The sequence below is a fragment of the Eleutherodactylus coqui genome, chromosome 1, assembly GCF_035609145.1.
Source record: "Eleutherodactylus coqui strain aEleCoq1 chromosome 1, aEleCoq1.hap1, whole genome shotgun sequence".
Lineage (NCBI taxonomy): Eukaryota > Metazoa > Chordata > Amphibia > Anura > Eleutherodactylidae > Eleutherodactylus > Eleutherodactylus coqui.
The window spans coordinates 84,987,630-85,006,771 of record NC_089837.1 but is presented as its reverse complement, the minus strand read 5'-3'; the positions used below and the strand labels follow the sequence as shown (position 1 = coordinate 85,006,771).

Sequence of the window (19,142 nt, the reverse complement as noted above, 5' to 3'; positions counted from 1 at the left end):
AAATGAGATTAAAATAAATAACCATTAATCATCTATTAAAGCTCTTACAGCTCCAGCACCACCAGTTTTTGATTACTTTGCTGCAGTGGTGAAGTGTCATACATACATGTGAGTGCTGCAGTCAATCATTGACCTCAGTGTATGACACAATATTTAATAGGTAATTATTATTTTAAAACCAAAAAATATAACCCCTTTCCTCCACGTGCCATAAGTGTTCATATACGGAGTGGGAATAGTGTGGGCTCACACCCTGCTGCAATGGTTGTCACTAGAGATGAGCGAACGTACTCGGTAAGGCCGATTTCGCAATCGAGCACTGCGATTTTCGAGTACTTCACTACTCGGGTGAAAAGTACTCGGGGGCGCTGTGGGGCGGGGCGTGGCGTGGTGGAGCGGGGGGTAGCAGCAGGGAACAGGGGGGAGCCCTCTCTCTCTCCCTCTCCCCCCCCACTCCTCGCTGCAATCCCCCGCTCACCCACAGCGCACCCGAGTACTTTTCACCCGAGTAGTGAAGTACTCAAAAATCGCGGTGCTCGATTGCGAAATCGGCCTTACCGAGTACGTTCGCTCATCTCTAGTTGTCACTATAGCTTTCCCTCTGTCACTATATCAACACCCTGGGAAGGTGAACATGGAGCACTAATGGGTTTCTACAGCAACCAGTGGCCTAAGAAATGCCCTTAGCCCTGCTGTCTTTGAACTCCCTTTAGGCTTTGACAGAAACAATACTCTGCAATACAGAAGTATTGCAGTGTATTATTGAAGTAATCAAATGATTGCAAGGTCAATTTTCGTGACAGGATTTAAAAAAGGTTAACAAGAAACGGTTTTTAAAAAGAAGTGAATTAAGAAAAATGTTTATTTGCCTGATAAAATCCCTTTATATGGCTAAAAATGTAAAAAAGAAATACAGATATTTGATATCGCCACATTCGTAATGACCTGAACTATAAGATTATCAAGTAATTTATCCAGTATAGTGGATGCCATAAAAAAGGTTAGACTTGCTGTTCTTTGTTTATTCCGACTCCCGAAAACAAAATAAAAGGTGATCAAAAAGTCATTTGTACCCTAAAATACAAACAAGCCCTCATGGGACTATGTCAGTGGAGGGACAAAAAAAGGTAATTGGCTCTTGCAATGCGATGATGAAAAGCAGTAAAAATCTTAGCATCCTTAATGCCAAACTAGCTGGGTTCTTAAACGGTTACAATCTCAGAAAACCCCTTTAGTATGTTTAATAATGGTGCATTTTATACCGGCTAATCCCAAAAGGCCAATGACTTATTGAAACAAGTCAGGCTCCATAAAGCAGAACATATGTAGAAAAATGGAAATGTTAAATCAACCAGCTGAATAATTCCTATATGGTAATAAGCTAGATTAAAATGACATTTCTTTCAAGCACACCAGTCATCGGAGCAGCTATAGGGGATACAGAGATTGCAGAAGCACCCAGGCCCAGGTGCTCAAGGGGAGCCAAAGGCCCCTCTGCCACAAAAGAAGACACCAATATTATAAATGGCGCATAGTAGATGGGTGACTGTTGCAGAATTTGCATTGGGACTCAAGAACACTAAGCTACGTCTCCAATGTTAGTTCTGTAGAGTTCCTACAATGAATGGAAGCCAGAGATTGTTCATATTCTGCCCCACTACAAGCAGCATATTAATGGACACCCAATTTATTTCTCAAGGAAGCTAGTGAATATTGTATTACGGTTATGGGATAATGGAGGAGACTCTTTCTTCACAGAGTGACAATTACATATTGCTTGTGACTGCATAGTCTATTGACCCTAAAAGCTGGACATGGATATTATGAATGGTACAATGCCTCAGTCACAATCATGACATTTGACCCCTATAAAACCCTAGGGTTCCAGAAAAGAAACAGAACATGTTGTGTGCGCAACAAATGTAGGTATGTCCAGATCTCAGCAGTGTCTCCAGATAGAAAAACTCAGTTCTCCCTGTAAATTCCTCAACACACTTTGAAGTATAAAGAAGGGACAGTTTTGTGTTAATGACAAAAGTATCACAAATGGTAAAGCAATATGGGCACAGAATGCAAAAAAAACAAATAGTACAGACACAACTGGGAACCCTGTATGTACTATAGGCAAAACATTTTAATGCTGAAAATAGTCGCTTGATAGAGGGAATGTAAGCAACAGTTGTCCCTTGAAAACACAGCCACCAACCAAGTGTTGTTAGCCGTTTAGTCGTTCACGACCCTCGGTGATCCCAAGGGCTAGTTCAGATGAGTGCTGTTTTCGCACTGCCAAGCAGCAAGAAAACAGTGCTGCTATAGTTCTGAAAAGATCGCGTGAACGAGCTACTTCAAACTACATGAAGTAGCCCGTTCACACGATCCGAGGTGAGAGCTACGTGCTTTCAAGGCTCCCATAGGAGCCTACAGAAAGCACGCCACAAAGATAGGACATGTCCTATCTTTGCACGCACCTCGGAGCCGATAGTTTGCACTATCTTTGTTTGATGCGCTGATTCAACGCTTCTAACAATCGTCAATGTGAACACGTCTATAGGAACCTGCTTCCTAAGCAGCGCTGAATACACGCTCGTCTGAACAAGCCCTTAAGGCCTCATGTCCACAGGCAAATTCGGATTTAAAATCTGCAGCGTTTTTCCTGCACGCGGATCCGCGCCCCATAGGGATGCATTAGACACCCACAGGTAGTTAAATACCTGCAGATGCCATTTTTCCCTGCAGGCGCGGGTCCCGGACATGCTCTATTTAGGTGAGGGTCTCCCGCGGGGATGGCTCTCGCAGGCTTCTATTGAAGCCTATGGAAGCCGTCCGGATCCGCAGGAGACCTGCGCCTGAATTAAACTCACCTGTTTCGGGCGACGCAGGTCTTCCTTCCTTCGAGAACTTCTTTCTTCAGCCCAGGGGATCTGCCCGGCGCATGCGCGCGGCACGCAGCCGGCGGGCCGAGCACATCCGCCGGGCCCAAGAAAGAAGATCCGGCCGCGAAGAAGGGAAGACACGCACGGCCCGCAGCAGGTGAGTTTATTCTTATTTTCAGCCCTCATGTCCGCGGGGCAGGAGGGACCCGCTGCAGATTCTCCATGGAGAATCCGTAGCGGGCCTGATTTTCCCCGTGGACATGAGGCCTAAGGCTCCATGTTTTTTGGTTTTGCACGGCTTCTTTCAGTTGTGTGATATCCATTCCAGTATCAGCTTTGACAGTATCAGCCATCGTGTTCTTTGCGGCCAGATCTACTTTTGCCACTGATTCACTAGTTGCTTTAATTCAGCTCACCTAAAAATAGTCACAGGTTGATTAATTATTTTCTGGTATAAAATGGTAATTGTTGTCTTTCTTTCCAATGATTTTTATTGGTGTTTTCAATAACATAACATACAAGTGTATTTATGGTTATGGACATCTGAATGAATTACAATGGATAGACTATACATTTATACAGCTTATGGTCCGTGTATACAGATTTTTTTACGTAAGTTTATCTGTAGCCTGTAATTTTCGGATTGTTTTATTAGTAACATTGTTAACATTTGAACCAAGAAAAAACATTTAACCAGTGTGTACCATTTTGATCCTCGGGGTTTTCACGGATGGGGGATTAAGGAAAGGTTTTTAGATTGGCGGAGGGTAATGATTAAGCCATATTTTCCATTTGTCATTGAAGGCATCTAGTGCTCAGCTTGAAATGCTAGCATTTTTTGTATAGGCAGTTGTTTGAAACTATCAGTATGGTATCTTCTATACAAGATTTTCTATTGCTTTTCCAGTTACGTGCTACTGTAAGACGGGAAGCATGAAGAACATGGCATGTGATAGTTCTGATATTCAGTGGGAGGCTTTCAATGCTGAGCAGCAAAAGGGCCAGGCCTGAACATAACTGTTGTCGTTAACTAGCCAACAACTTTGCAGGGAGATGCGTGCTTATCCGTGTGCGCCTTCCACCGAATACTAATTGGTTCCAAACTTTTTTTAAAACATTTTGCGCTCCTACTTATCACTCATTGGTTCTCGAAAACACATAAATACATATGAGTGATCCTCAACTGAACAGTCACCGCTGGTCTTTGAAAGAACACTCGCTGCTGCGGTCTATGGCTGGTTTTGGTTGAGTGTTCTATCAAAGACAACACATACAAACAAAGGTGTAATCAGTGGATTAGGCAACCAATGAGTTTGTGTTGGGAAGGGTTGAAATTTTAAATACACGTCCGCCCAAGAACCTCACAACCTCTAACTAGTCGACGATCAATATTTCAATCCATGTAAATGCTCCCAACGATTCATTTAGTAATTGCGAAATTGAACAAGTGGACAACAATCACTGTGTGTAAAAGCACTCAAACAACATTCATTCATACACTTTATTGACCATTCCGAGTGGCTGTTGACAATAGTTGTTCCATGTAAAGTCACCCTACATGTCCAGAGTGTGTCAATTAGGTGAGGGGTGTAGGGATGAAAAATGTGTTTTTGTTGGAGTGTTGTGTACTTTTACGCGGGCCTATAGTCACCCAAGAAATTACTCACAAGAGCAATTACTGGTGACTGTCATCCTATGTAAACACGCGGTCTGACAGGACACATCAGTGTGAATCACTCAGGCCCCCTGTCCACAGCCGTGACGGAATATCGCTAGCAATATTCCGCCGTGGAGAAGCATGGGGAGAATTCACAGGTCTCCATGATGAGCCTATCTGATAAATTTGAATCCCGCGAGCGGAGAATCGCCATGATACTCCGCTCGTGGATGTCAGGCTGCACTTTCCATAGCTAAGTTTATGAGAAGCGTTCACTGCGTTACTCGCACCTGGATTATCGCCGCAGATAACGCAGTGACATATCACCTGTGGACAGGAGGCCTCATTTGTCAGAGTTGCTTGATTTTCAGTTCACCAAAAATCTAAATAGCGGTAGGCCCATTCAACCCCTTAACGCTACAGGATGTACAGTTACGTCCTTCAAGTTTGGGGTATGTATGGAGGGGAAAACTACATACCTTTTACATCAGTATGTTTCAGTTGCGCTTTTGCATCAGTAATACAGATGTGTGCCCCGGCCTGACCGTTGGTTTTCTGACCTAAACTAAAAATAAAGTGCATTCACAGTTCTGCATTATTTTAAAATACACTTTGCCAATAAAAAAGCGCGCCCCCTAGAAGAAGTTGTCGTTTTGATGCAAAATTCGGCATATAGTTACATCTCAGGCAGATATACAAATGATTAGAGTTGTGACATGATCACATGAACAGTCTTGTCACCTGAGGCCCTAAAAGTGGTTCCCCCGTGGCCTATAAGAAGGCTCTCAGAGGCTCCTTGTGTGTAGTGACCTCTTCTTCCACTTGTGTAAAGCTTGTTGACCACTAGACACCTCTATGATGCAATCAAAGACTTTTAGCCAAGTTGACGGGGTGCATTTTTTGGAATGCGAGAAGCTGGATGGTCGTATCGATGAATTGCCCACCACCTGGGTTGTTCTGACCAGACTGTTAGGACCAGTGGATGTGTGAGGGCACACAAGGTGACAGGGGTCAGGATGCCCTCGACAGACCACGAGTAGAAAGGATTATCTGACAACCATGAGCAGCTCCAACTGTTTCATTATCCAACATCCAGAGACAGGCGGCACTATCGTTACACCCGTGTCTGTCAGAACCACTTCCAGGCACTTGACTGAAGGACATTTGGTCTCACGGCACCCATTACATTTACTGCCTTTAACACTCACCCACCGTCGCCTCTGTTTGCAGTGGTGTCGTGAAAGACGAACTTGGGCTTCTACGATGTGGAACTGGACTGTGTTCATTGATGAATCCAGGTTAACTTTGGGGACTGATGACGAGTGTTCTTGTCTGGAGACCTAGGGGTGAGCGCTTCAATTCTGTCACTGCCTCCACTGCTGGTGTAATTATCTGAGGCGCCATAAAATATAACAGTCGGTCACCCCTAGTAGTGCTGCAAAGGACAATGACAGCTCAGCGATATGTTCAGGACATCCTGCAGCCACATGTGTTCCTCTCATGGCGGCTTCCAAAAGGCATTTTCCAGCAGGCTCGGGCGCACACAAGGGGGTCACAGGAATGTCTCCACAAGATTGTCACACTTCCATGGTTGCCCGGTCACCAGACTTATCACTAATAGAACATGAATGGAACCTTCTGGGATGCCAACTTCAACAGCCTACGAGTTTGCACGATCTAGAGCACACATGTCAGGACTGGAGCTGCAGGCTGGGTGAGTGGAAAGCCTATAGGGATGCTACCGAGCCGGAGGCCAATAAGGTGGTTGCCATTACTACTGGGATTATTGTGGGGGACTATATTGCTACTGGTGCCAATATAGGGGACACTGTTACTGCTTGGACCATTATGAGGGTCACTATTAGTACTGTGGCAATTACTACTTTGGGTGAAAAAACAGTAATTTTGTGCGACCCAAAATCATTTACACCTGTGTTTTTCTGCCTCCGGTGTTTTCATGTGTGCAAATACACTGCATATTTGCGCATGCAAAAAAGAACGCAGAGAAGCTTATTGAAATCCTACGCAAATATGCAGTGAATATGCAGGTTTCCAGTGCATTTGCACCAGCCCATTTACTTCAATGGCCTATTATAGTGTGTAATATGCACCAATATATAGGTCATGCGATCGCATAAAAAATCCACTCAGGTGAACGAACACATTGAAATCAATGGGTTCTATTCACTGTGTATTACACCTGAAAAACCTGCGCAGGTAATACGCTGTACAAATATGCTCATGTGAACGATGAAAATCAGTTTGACACCCCTGATCTAGAAGCTTTGTTACAGCAAATGTGGAGCAATATGCCGCAGGTTACAATACTGCATGCCTCCGTGCCTGCATCACATCTTGTATCCAAGCTAGAGGCGGTACAACAGGGTACTAGAGCCTCCATGCCCATATCCAATCTAGTATGCTAGCTTGAGGCGGTGCAACAGGGTACTAGAGCCTCCATGGCCACCCATGTCACATCTTTTATCCAAGCTAGAGGCGGTACAACAGGGTACTAGAGCCTTCGTGCCCGCCTGTATCACATCTTGTATCCAAGCTAGAGGCGGTACAACAGGGTACTAGAGCCTTCCTACAAGTGTTCAGTATTCCACAACAAATTCTGCAATCCTTTTGCTCTGCTATTGTAATCACTTAGGCCAGATGCACACGAACAATGCAAATTCTGCATGCAGCTTCTGGCAGCGGAATCCGGGTGTGACCCTGGCAGGCGACCCTGTGTACTAGCATTATCCATAATTCGGATGACCATGGACGCTCGCCGTCAGTTATGTGCAGTATAGATTTTTTTTTATATTTGTATTTCCCATGCCATCTTTAGGGCCATCTGCAATGTCAATTTCAGATGGGCTACGGGTTGGACGGCCCCCATTGACTTCAATGAAGACCGTCTGCACGAAGTCCACTTATAATGGCCATAATGGCCCTTTTACGCAGGCTGACAGTCAGGTATGCGACTGCATGAGCGCCGATATCACCGTTAAGGTCGTCAGCGCTCGTGCAGAGTATTGACACTGAAAGACTTTCCACTGAATCGCAGGTTTCTCGCTCAGCTCTTCACCTCCTATGTGAAGCACTGAGTGGGGAGCATTTAAACACAAGAAGCCAGTGAGCCAACAAGGTTTTTTAAGCTGACAAACCGAACGATAAGTGAGTGATTTTTTTGCATTCAAACTGAATTATCAATTAAATTCAGGAAATTATGTATAAATGGGCCATTAGTCCACATGAAGTGTACGTCACCGCTCTACGTGGCAATCAAAAGGATGTACAGCCATCCAGAATCATCTCCTCCACATGTAGAAAATGCCTCAGAATTATATCCTCAAAATCAAACCATTCATTTGAACGGGGCTGATGAAAATAGTTGAGCTTAGCGCTCGGCTGTCAGCGCCATTGAGATGAATGGTGTTGCTGCCGCACATGAGTGACCATCGGCCCGTTTGCAACTAAACTCCAGAAATGTGAGAAAGGATCCTGCACTGTGCAATAGGGGGGACACGGGTCCAGTATTAGTGTATCTTGACGCCACCAGAATTACAGGTGGAGCCAAGATACAAGGCGTTTGACAGGGAGTTGATGCCCCCCGTTACTGATTGGCTGTCCTGCATTCTCCCCGTCCTCACCCTCACAGGTCCTCTAGCCACTGCGACTTATAAGTGGTGCTGGGCAGCGGACGAGGCCATGGAGGAAGGTGACACCGGTCAGTCTGCACTCTGTGCCAGGGAGCAGTGACCCGCGGGCTGGCCTGAAAGAGCCCATCTCTCCGCTCCTCCGCTGAATGGACTCACCAGGCCAGGCCACATAGCTGCGCTGACACTCCGCTCCTCTGTTGTCGGCTGCCGCGCTGCAACCTCCCTCACTGTGACAGCTGACGTGCACAGCAGCAGGACTGCAAACACCGCCGAGGTGAGGATGCCAGGGGCAGAAGCCGTGGAACCCACGGCATGCTGCTAAGCTGGGAGACTGGCGGCGGGGAGAGGCTAAGCAGGGGCAGCAGCAATCACAACTGCGGGGTGCGCAGAGCTGGGGTGCTGACGCCGGCCAAAGGCATAGCAGCTGCGGCATGCATCAGGAGGGGATAATTGCAGCAGGAGGTGGGAAACTGCAGCCAGGGAGAGGCACAGCCGGCCCGGCATCATATACTCCGCCGGTGGCTACATGACCTGTGAGGGCGAAGACAGGGAACAAAAAAGGACAGCCAATCACTAACAGGGGGCGTCAACCCCGTCAAACTCCTTGTATCTTGGCTCCACCTGTAATTTTGGTGGCAACAAGATACACTAATACCCACGGGACCCCCATTCTCAGGATCGTCGGAGCCTCACCGATGTATCAGTTTTCACCCGCCTAGTGGATTGGACCTGTAACTTTCTCCACTGCCCAGAATAGCCCTCTACAACTGGATGCTATGTATCTGAGGAGACTTTTAATTATATTCTATCTGAATCGCAGATTAGCCTGTAAAAGTTGTAGTATTGTAGTGCCAACAAAATCCGACCGACATAATATTGAAAAAAAAACAAAACACCGAAGCCCATAAATACTGTAACGTTAGAACAATTTTATTATGGATATATCTTATAGACACTGAGCAATCTGCACACAAAGATATAGAACATAGAAATGCAATCCTTATAAACAATCATATTTACACGACCGAAAGAAAACTGTACAAAACAAAAACATATTGCACAAAGCTTTTCTTAAATATACAAAAAAAAGTTTAAAAAAAAACGTAAAAAAAAAAAAGGTACCTCGGCCTCTGTGCAGGGTGTACAATAAAACTCTGAACATTGAACTTTACAGCATTGTCCACGACTGAAGCCACAGAGTCACTTTGGTCAATTGAGACTGCTTGCAAGAATGGAACAGCCCTGGAGTAAAGATCATCTCAAAGCAGCGAGGGAACGTTCCAGAAATTGACATTTATATACATAGCTTAAATTCCACTTTCCAGTGTCACTAGTTACACGTACAAGTTATTCACATATGTTCAAGCAGGAAGAGATGGCCTGATAATAATGTACTGTGTTGGTGTAGCAGAGCTGAGCCGGTCTCCTTTGGCACATGTATAACTCATAATAACAGATCTGTGGCTTTACATGGGACTGCAGATAACCCTACTGACAAATTCAGCTCTGCTACATCTACAAACCTGCAGTTTGGAAGACTGCAAAGTGTTGGCAACAGTGTTGCTAGTAGTGTGTCTAGCCATGATTGCAACAGGACAATCTTGCAATGGGACAAGTCACATCAGCCATGAAAGTACAAATAGTAAATGCATGGTTTGCATATTAATAACAGACGGCTCTACATATCGTGCATATCTCCTATATTACCTGCTTCACTAGGTGCAAGGTTATTAAAATATACAAAATTAACAGTCCTCTGGCCCATACAATGAGGTCTGACAGGTTTCTCTGGAGTATATATACTGGTATATATATATATTTGGATTGAATGATTCTATGTAAAACAGTATGGAGGTGATGGTTTCTGGAATGCTGCGTATATTTCTATATAGTTTATGTAACTCAAGTGCCATGCATCTTATAGGTGTCCCCACATTCAATATGGGATTAGTATGGGAAGTAGCTGGTCATACACAGTTGGGGTGGCCTTACAAGGGGCGACTGGAGGGATTACGTCTCCGACAGCCATCCTAAAGCTTATCACTCTTGTGCGAAAGCAGAAGTGATAATCGCTCGATGAACGGAGGCAGAGAAGGCAGAGATGTCTTCAGCAGCCTGTCTATTCAGAGTAATAGCTAAGCTCTACCAGTCGTGTGAACAGGCAGTTTATACATCTATGAACTGCCTGTTTGCACGACCGATAGTAGCTTGGTTTTTAGGCAAGTTAGAAGCCAAGTGACTCCGACAAGTGAGTGATTCATGGTTACACAAGACGCTTGTAATCGCTCTGTTGAGGCGACTCATGGCCCGTGTAAAGCCACCCCTAGACTGCAAAAACAACTATGGTTATGGTGTTCATTGACGAAGGTCCGCCGAGCCTACCCATTTTGGTAGAACTGGTGAGCATCTATGGATGTTTCTGGACTTTTGCCCAGATATCTGCTGTTGGGGAAGATCGGTTGGACATGATGGATTGGAACATGCCTTATCCTTTCGTTCTCAGGACAGATAGGTGTCTGGCAGCGGCTTATGGTGTTTTTACATGGACCGAACGTTCCTCCAAAAACTCGTTTGCCCACCAATCAGGCTAAGTAAAGGGACCGAGGATCAACTGACGAATAAGCCGGTTGCGTTTATGCGGGCATAGAAATGCTGACTGCCTCAGCTGCACATCTCTCTGTAAACGGCGAACACCACGGCCGATCAATGACAGCTCTGTGGAGATGAAGAATTGTGTTAATGATCCCTATCTGCCCATGTACACTGAGGTAAGGAGTGCTGACCAACATGCTCATTCTGGTTCAGTGGTCATTAGCACTGTGCAAAACGACCGTTATTCCCCTTGCCTCGCTGAGAACACATGCACACTCAGCCAAGTGTGATGGGTATAAGAAATAATAGATGTAGGCCAAACAAGCTCAACAGCTATCTAAGAGTATAGCCTCATTAACAGACATCTCGCTGTCCTCAGTCTCCTACTGTGATAGTGATTCTGTCACCACAGCAGGGCAGCAGGGATCCTAGTATGAGAGGAAGGCAATGCAAACATAATCACAGAGGTGAGTACTATAATGATCAACTGATTGCCATCAAAGGGGCTGCATGAAGTTGGCAAAACATGGCTATGTTATCCCACAGACAGCACAACTCTTTGTCTATGGGCTGCACCTGGTATTGCCACTCAACCCCATTCGAGATTGCCACTCAACCCCATTCGAGATTGCCACTCAACCCCATTCGAGATTGCCACTCAACCCCATTCGAGATTTCCACTCAACCCTATTCAAGCTTGCCACCCAACCCCATTCAAGCTTGCCGCCCAGCCCCATTCATGCTTGCCACCCAACCCCATTCAAGCTTGCCGCCCAGCCCCATTCAAGCTTGCCGCCCAGCCCCATTCAAGCTTGCCGCCCAGCCCCATTCAAGCTTGCCGCCCAAACCCATTCAAGCTTGCCACCCAAACCCATTCAAGCTTGCCACCCAAGCTTGCCATTCAACCCCATTCAAGTAAATGTGGCAATACTTGTCCCAAACCCGTTTCTAGAAGAAAGCACCATGTTTTTACAATTTCATACAGCCCCTTTAACCGCATACTATTGCACTATGTATGATTGCTGTTTAATGGTAAGGACACACTAATGCAGCCCTTCCCCTCCAGAATCTTATAAGAACATGTCCACATTGCATAAGGCTACCCATCAATTTAACCAGTTACAATGAAGCAACATCCCAGGTACAAAACACACAAAACGGTCACCTGACTATAAGTGGCCATCCTATAATGGCCGTGCTTAGTGCACAGTGACGAGGCTCGGGTCTGTGACACTGTGCACAATGCAAACAACCTCTAATTTTCTGCATAGTTCTCCTCTACAAGGAAGCAATAAAACAACTGCTATGGGTAATCAATGGCAACAATTAAAAGGTCTTCTCCTCTTTGTCCAGCCCTGTATGAACATCACTTGGCTGCCAGACAAGTCTCAGCAATTTGCATTCTAATTTACAGCACCTTGGGCGGTGGGAACCAGAGACAGTAGCCCGGGGTCATAAGGAGTAGGTGACATTAGCATTTAAAGACTGGATCAATTAAAGAGGCTTTATCCTTTCTCAAAGGAGTCCATGTAAGTGTCAATGACATGTAAATACTGCTGTCTTCACAAGCTAATTAACCAATTACTTGGTCAATTCTGGATTCATGAACTGGAACATATAGCAGTCACCTATAACATACAGTATACAGCAGTGCATCGAGACATTCCAATGCAAGGTTTGTGGTTCTACATGAAATGCAGAAACCGCTCTGGTGCATCAGGATCTGTATATGGGGTTTAGACACTATTTTATCCCCCCCCCCCCCCCAAACTTAGCAGCATAGTTATATATCTGACGTTGCATCTGATGAAGACGCCTTGGCATTATCCTGGTGACCATCCACTACTGGTACTATGTTCACTCTTTTTTCATACCAATCCCAATGAATGAAACATCAAACTAAAATACTGTAACTATTGGGTTACATCCAGCAATATTTGGGTCACCCATGTAAATTGACATATATGGATTAAACATGCAGAACTGCAGATTTACAGAGGCCATCTGCTAATCCTATGCAGAACTACAAGTTAGCTAGAATTATGAATTGGGTATCTACATTTGCATATACAGTTAAGGTACGGTCTTGCTACACTAATAGACCTAACACTGACCGTAGGCATTGAGTCTCCCCCAAAATAATGAGGGTTTTTTTTTCCGTACAGGAGTGAATACAATGCATTGACTGAAAAAAAGTAGGACTTGTGTAATAATGCTATACAGTGACTTGTGATCACAGTAAATATGCTTCATTACTGCAACTATGATGCAATCTCAAGGTTTGCCCCTGGGAAATAAGATCACTTGTAGCCTTTATACCCAGAAAGAAACACAGATTGACTAAGGGCCGTCCATACTGACATCTGCAGCATCCGTTTAACGTAAAGACGACATCTGAAGTGTGGCCTAGCCTGACCGCCAGCCCCGAACATCATTTGCAGAATTCGGGTCCTGAGAACCGTGGTCAGGCCAGAACGTACTTCAGATGTATGTACACATAAAAAACAGATGCTGCTAACGTCAGTATGGACGGGCCTTAAGCTAAATGCATCAGAGTTCTGGCTCAATTAGGCCAAAAAAACTTGACGTACATGCTTTACAGCAGCTTTACTATGTTTTATACACATTTTGGTGCTCACTACACAAGGAACATGGTGTAAAATACTGCAACGTACACCAAAATCTTGGTACCTTTACACTGGGTGATAATTGCTAGAAACAGCGATTTTCGGCTATAGTCAGCGAGTGGGCTTTGAGCAAGAAATTGTTTATTAATCGCTAGTCACTTTGTTTCAGCTCACTGAAATGAAGCGACTAGCAAGTGACTTCTCATTCAGTGTGACCAGTAGTCGTTTAACCTTTGAAAGACTGCCTGCTCACAATGAATTGGGGCCAGGGGCCGAAAAGGAACTCCAGTGCATTCTGCCTCCATTGACGTAACGACTACTGCTCCTGTGTGAGAGCACAGCTGTCGCTCATGTGCCCGACCGTTGTGCCATGTACCTTAAGCCAACCATTAGGCAACGCAAAGTTGGAAATGTTTAGGGTTGTGATAAATGTGTGAGCCACTATGATGGATTTGGCACATCTTCAGACTGGCCTACGTTTACACAATCTAAGGCCTCCGGGGCACTAGTATATTTTGGAGCGGGGTGCTGTCCGGGTAAATTCACAGACGGCACACCCGCCATTATATTCTACGGGCAATATACATGGACATTGACATTTTTTCACAAGAATTGATGGCTTGCCGTGTTCATCGGACAGCCACGGACTGGTGTCTTTCTGGCACACCTAGCCCAGTTGGGTTAGGTACCTCTGCCCCTCTAGGGTTGTGGTAATGCTACCATTCTTTCTGGGTGACAGATAGTCGTCGTGTAGCCCAAACTTAACGGGGTTGTGTAGAAATAGAAAAAGGTCTGCTTCTTTCTGGAAACAGAGCCACTTTGTGCTTGGGTAATGTCTGGCAATGCAGATCATCTGCATTAGTCAAGCGTCACACGGGCGCAAGTGCATTTATGCGCACATTTTTGCATGCCGGTGTGCTTGCTTTACTGTACTTTTTGCATGCACAAAAAAGCCCGCAAGCATGCTTCCATTCATTGAAATGGTCAATTAACTTAATGAATTCAATGTGTTCTATTTCCGTGCGCAAATGTGTGGGACAATAGAGCACGCTGCATATTTTTTTGTGCGAACAAAATGCATGCGCAAAATACGTGTAAATGAACCGTTCAAATCAATGTTCTATCACTGGGTATTGCACGCAAAATGCTGCTGCACAAATACGCTCGCGTGACAAAGGCCTCAGGCCAGTTTCAGACAAGTGTATTGTAATACGGACGTTTCAGATGACATTACAATCATCCATCTTCGTTCTGTGTTGGCCTCCGCATCTTTTAAAAAGTGATCCGTATTTTTCCAATAGAAAATAATAGGAATAAAGAGATAAAAACAGAAAAAAATAGGTCCCGCTGTGTTAAAAAAAACGGATGTGAGCGATAACCCTTACGTGTAAATGGGCCATTAATCCCTGCTAGCTGATAACAAGACTCAAGTGAGCAAAAACAGAGAGGCCATAGCAACCAATCACATCACTTTTTTCATTCTCCATTTTGCCTTGGGAATAAGAAAGCCCGTTGATCTTATTGGTTGCTATGGCAACTGCTGCGCACGAGGCCTCTATTTACTATCAAAGTTATTAAATATTTTATATATAGTCACGGGCGTTCTTCTTTGGATACCAGACATCAACTGGAATGTGGCCTGTCAGACAACATGGCAGATGGTTTGTGAATGAACGGACAACAGAAACTAAATGAACCCTATAAATACTGACTCCAGCCGTGTACCGACAGCATACTGTAAAACCCTATTATGGTGGTTTGTCTGCCTGTTGCCCATAGCAACCAATCACAGAGCAGCCTTCATGTTACCTCAGCACTATAAGAAATGAAAGCTGCACTGTGATTGGTTGCTATGGGAAACAGACAGTTTTCACTTTAAGCAGTTTTCATAAAATGAGGCCTATAGAGATTTTGACAAAAAGACTGCATTTTTCCAAGTTTTTTTTTTACTACAAAAAACAAAAACAAAAAGGCCACGGCTAGATGTTAGCTGTATGGCAATAGGGAGTTATCAAACGTGCTAGGTTTTTTGTGGGGTGTTTTGTTTTTTTTTTTAACTTTTGGTCCATTTTTCAGTAGGTGGTGTTTTTTTCTTCAAAACACAGCACGTCCTAAGGCTGATTTCACATGCGTGAAACGCACAAAACGCACAAGAATATGAACGCCATTCTTTTGACTGGAGTCATACACATGAGCGATGTTACCCTCCCACAGCGATGCTGCAAGGAAAAAAGTCGTGGCCTGTTCTATTTTTTCGTGTTCCTCAGAACACAGACCTTAAATACGTCACATGGCAGCCGCATGCTGTACGATGTGCATGAGAGGTTTCCTACAGAAATCAATGGGAAACACTTCCAATCCTCTCGAGTGTGAAACTCGCATGAGAGGATCGGAATTTAAGAAAAGCGAGGCGTTTTTTGCCCAAAAATCACTCACATCTGTGGATAAAATGCACATTACCAAGTGCGATATCGGCGGAGTATCTCGGCCCGATACCGCACTCACCCGTGTGCAGTGAGGCCGCTTTCACACATTTTGATAGGGTCGTATACATAAGCGGTTTTTTTCCCCGTATCGCAATGCAGGAAAAAAAAAAAAATCACGGCATGTCCTATGTTTGGGCGTTCCCCTGGAACGCCACGCCCATTGTTTTCAATGGGGCCGGCAAAAACATTGCAGTGTGCGAGGAGCACGCAAGGTTTCCCGCTGAAGACAATGGTAAACACTTGCCGATCCTCCGGCGCAGCTACTTCCCTAAAGTGATATGAGGCGTTTGACCCAAAAACGCCTCACATCCGCAGGGAAATTGCTTGTTCCCAAGTGTGATTTCGGGGCAAGTCTTACGGCCCGATATTGCGCTCGCCCATGTGATATCAGCCTCAGCCTAGTAAAAAAAAAAAAACACCCCGTGAGATTAGTAGCAGCTCCAGATCTCATTCCGGATTTAAAGAACTGTATTGTATTGGACAGGAAAAAAAAATGGCGTCGCTTTTAGTCGCGTCCCAGTGAATGAAATGGAGTCTGACAAATAAAGGTTACTGGTCCACGTTTATAGCAAACTATGTAACAACTCAAAAAATACATAAAATAATCCTATGTGATACACAAGCCCATAGAAGAGACATATCTGGGGTGACGCCAGACACCTGTACGAGAAAACCGCTTAAATAACAATCCCGCTATAGTGTTAGCACTTTCTATAGACAGGGCGGACTCAAAATGGCCACTTTCAGGCGTACTTGTATTAGGCCCGTGTTGAGGGGACCGTAATCCAGAGTTAATATAAATCTATAGGGCTAAGCACAGGGCCATATTTTTAAGGCCGTTTTTTGAAAGCGCAGCATGATCTATTTTTGGCGCAGTTTTATTTTTATATCTCCTAATAATGGAAATACAGAAACAAATACGATGAAAAATTGATGACATATGGATGTAATGTCCGGAATACGGATGTTTTTTATGCGCTCGCCTGAAATTAGCCCAATACATATACAGAACTTCAGATGATTAGAAATCCCCTGTAAAGTGTAAGGCCGGATTCACAAGAGCGTATATATATATATATATATATTTGCCTGCGCAACTGTATTTTTACTGTACCTTTTGCGCCAGAAAAAACGCAGCCCAATTAGTTTCATGTATTCCATTTCCCTACGCAAATGCGCAAGAAAATAGAAGATACTATCTTTTTGCGCAACGGAATTGCAAACACAAAATATGCGCTTGTGGATGAACCCAACGGGTTTTATTCACCGTATATTACGGATGTGTGAAGCCGGCCTGAATGACTTTGGACAGTCTGTAATATGGGAGGCGGTCACATGACACCGACTACCATAAACTGCAGCGCCTACTTCAGTGACAACACTTGTAGGGAAACAACAGGGGGCTTTAAATATCCACCAGTTACCACAGGGACCCCCACTGCTTGTATAGGGAGCAGACACAAACAGCTACCATTGTTACCTAGTCTCTTGCACTAGAGAAGGCTTATATATCCTGCGCTCCACAGTAAGCTTCTGCCATGATGTAGCAGAGCTGAGAATGTCATTCTGTACAGGATTAGGTCTTACATTGGATGTATGAAACCCAGCTCTGCTACATCTGTAAACACACAAGGATACAAGGTGGATTTGCAACATTGTAACACCCGCTGTGATCAGAGACTATAGCTGGATTAACACTTAGCAGTCGTTTCTCATCAGTGGCTGTGTATATATATACACACATATACATTGTATACTCTACCAGTATATCTGGGGCTGAGCACCTATAGCACAGTGCACATATACATTACATATACAACACGACTGGATTGAAGATACAATCCGGCAGCAGCAGATCCTCCAATGTAAGATTAGAATCCCAGTGTTCAGGTGGCACCTAAACTGGCAAAGACAATCTGTTGGTGCAATGCCCGCATTGCTAAGAAGTGAAGCCAGTTGCTGCCCAGCAGCTGCCCAGTGCCATCACCCTACTGCTTGGCACCAGTGCCCATGCCTTGTAGCTGGTTAGAGGCACCCGCTGTCCGTGCCCGCTCAGGGTAAGTCCGGGGATGCCCCCCGCGTCTCCTTGGCCTTCTTGCAGCTGTACAGCCACTTGATGATCCTGGCATTGCGCTCCACGACAGACGTGTTGCTGTTGCTGCCCGGGAGGTTACCGCCGAGCGGCTCGTCCTCCTGCAGCCCGCCGGTGCTGCCCTCCCCGCCGCTCCTCCGGCTGAAGCCGCTGTCCGATGTGGCTACACTGGCACTGCGGAGCCGGTGCCCACCGCTGCCATCAAGGCTGTCCTCGGGGGCGGCGGAGAACCTGTCTCTGCCCAGCTCCTCCACCACCTCCGTCTCCAGGCCGCAGTACTTAAAGAAGGTGTCAAAGTCAGAGAAGGATCGGGAGTAGCGAGAGCTGATGTCGGACTGGGAGCGGTGCAGGCCGGTCCTGGACCGCGGCTCCGGCCTGTCATTAGAGGGCGCTATGGGTTTCTCCTTGGCACTGCCCAGGAAGAGCCTCCTGACCAGCCCGGTCCTGGCATCCTCAGTATCTGCCCGGTTCTTCTGCCTGTAGATGACCAGGGAGTCCGGTCTTAGGAGCCTCTTGCTGCTGTTGCTGCCTCTTCTCACCGGGGCGCCCTCTGCTGTCTGCTGGCTCTTACTGCTGGAGCTGCTGGCGCTGCTGCTCTCCGATGCCGAGCTGCCCACCGCCTTCTGGCTCTTCACGTACTTGGCCTTGTCGGCTGCCAGCCTCTCCACGGCGCTCAGGGTGGTCCTGGCAGGGGTGCCAGTCTCTATCTGCCGCCGCAGGTACTCGGGTCCCCTGGTGAGCAGCCTGATGGGCAGCACCGGGCTGTGATGCTGCAGCTGGGAGATGGGCTGCATCCTCACCGCACTCATGACTTCTGTTGGCATAGCACCTTCAGCTGCTGCCCGGCTCTAGGAAGACTGTAGCGGTGCCCAGGTAATACCGCCGCGACTGCCAGGGACTGCGCTCCGGGCTCTGCTGCTGCTCCTGCTGCTGCCCTGTATCTGCTCCACGCCTCCACAACGGGCAGATTACTGCTCCCGCCTCCACCAATCAGCGGCCGCCGTGCTCGGAGGGGCGTGTCCTCCTGCAGAGGTATTACCTCGCCGCCCTCCTGGGTGAGGTGAGTCCCTTGGTGGCCGAGTCTTCACACCTGGGTGACGTGCACTTACCGCCGCTATAACCTATAGGTGTCTGCATTCCTGTGACAAAATGATTACATTTTAGG

The 19,142-nt window shown here is 45.9% G+C and overlaps 1 protein-coding gene across 1 annotated transcript; it reads right to left on the bottom strand.

The window, feature by feature from the left end:
• Positions 1-9,089: 9,089 nt before the first annotated feature.
• On the bottom strand, positions 9,090-18,907 carry FAM110C (family with sequence similarity 110 member C). The gene has a single exon (XM_066597821.1). It carries the CDS (start codon positions 18,799-18,801, stop codon positions 17,938-17,940), a length of 864 nt encoding a protein of 287 aa, XP_066453918.1. The 5' UTR covers positions 18,802-18,907; the 3' UTR covers positions 9,090-17,937.
• Between the last annotated feature and the right edge of the window lie 235 nt (positions 18,908-19,142).

Bases quoted from the DNA above. Each gene is read 5' to 3' on its own strand.
- FAM110C (XM_066597821.1), bottom strand. From the start codon at position 18,801: ATGCCAACAGAAGTCATGAGTGCGGTGAGGATGCAGCCCATCTCCCAG.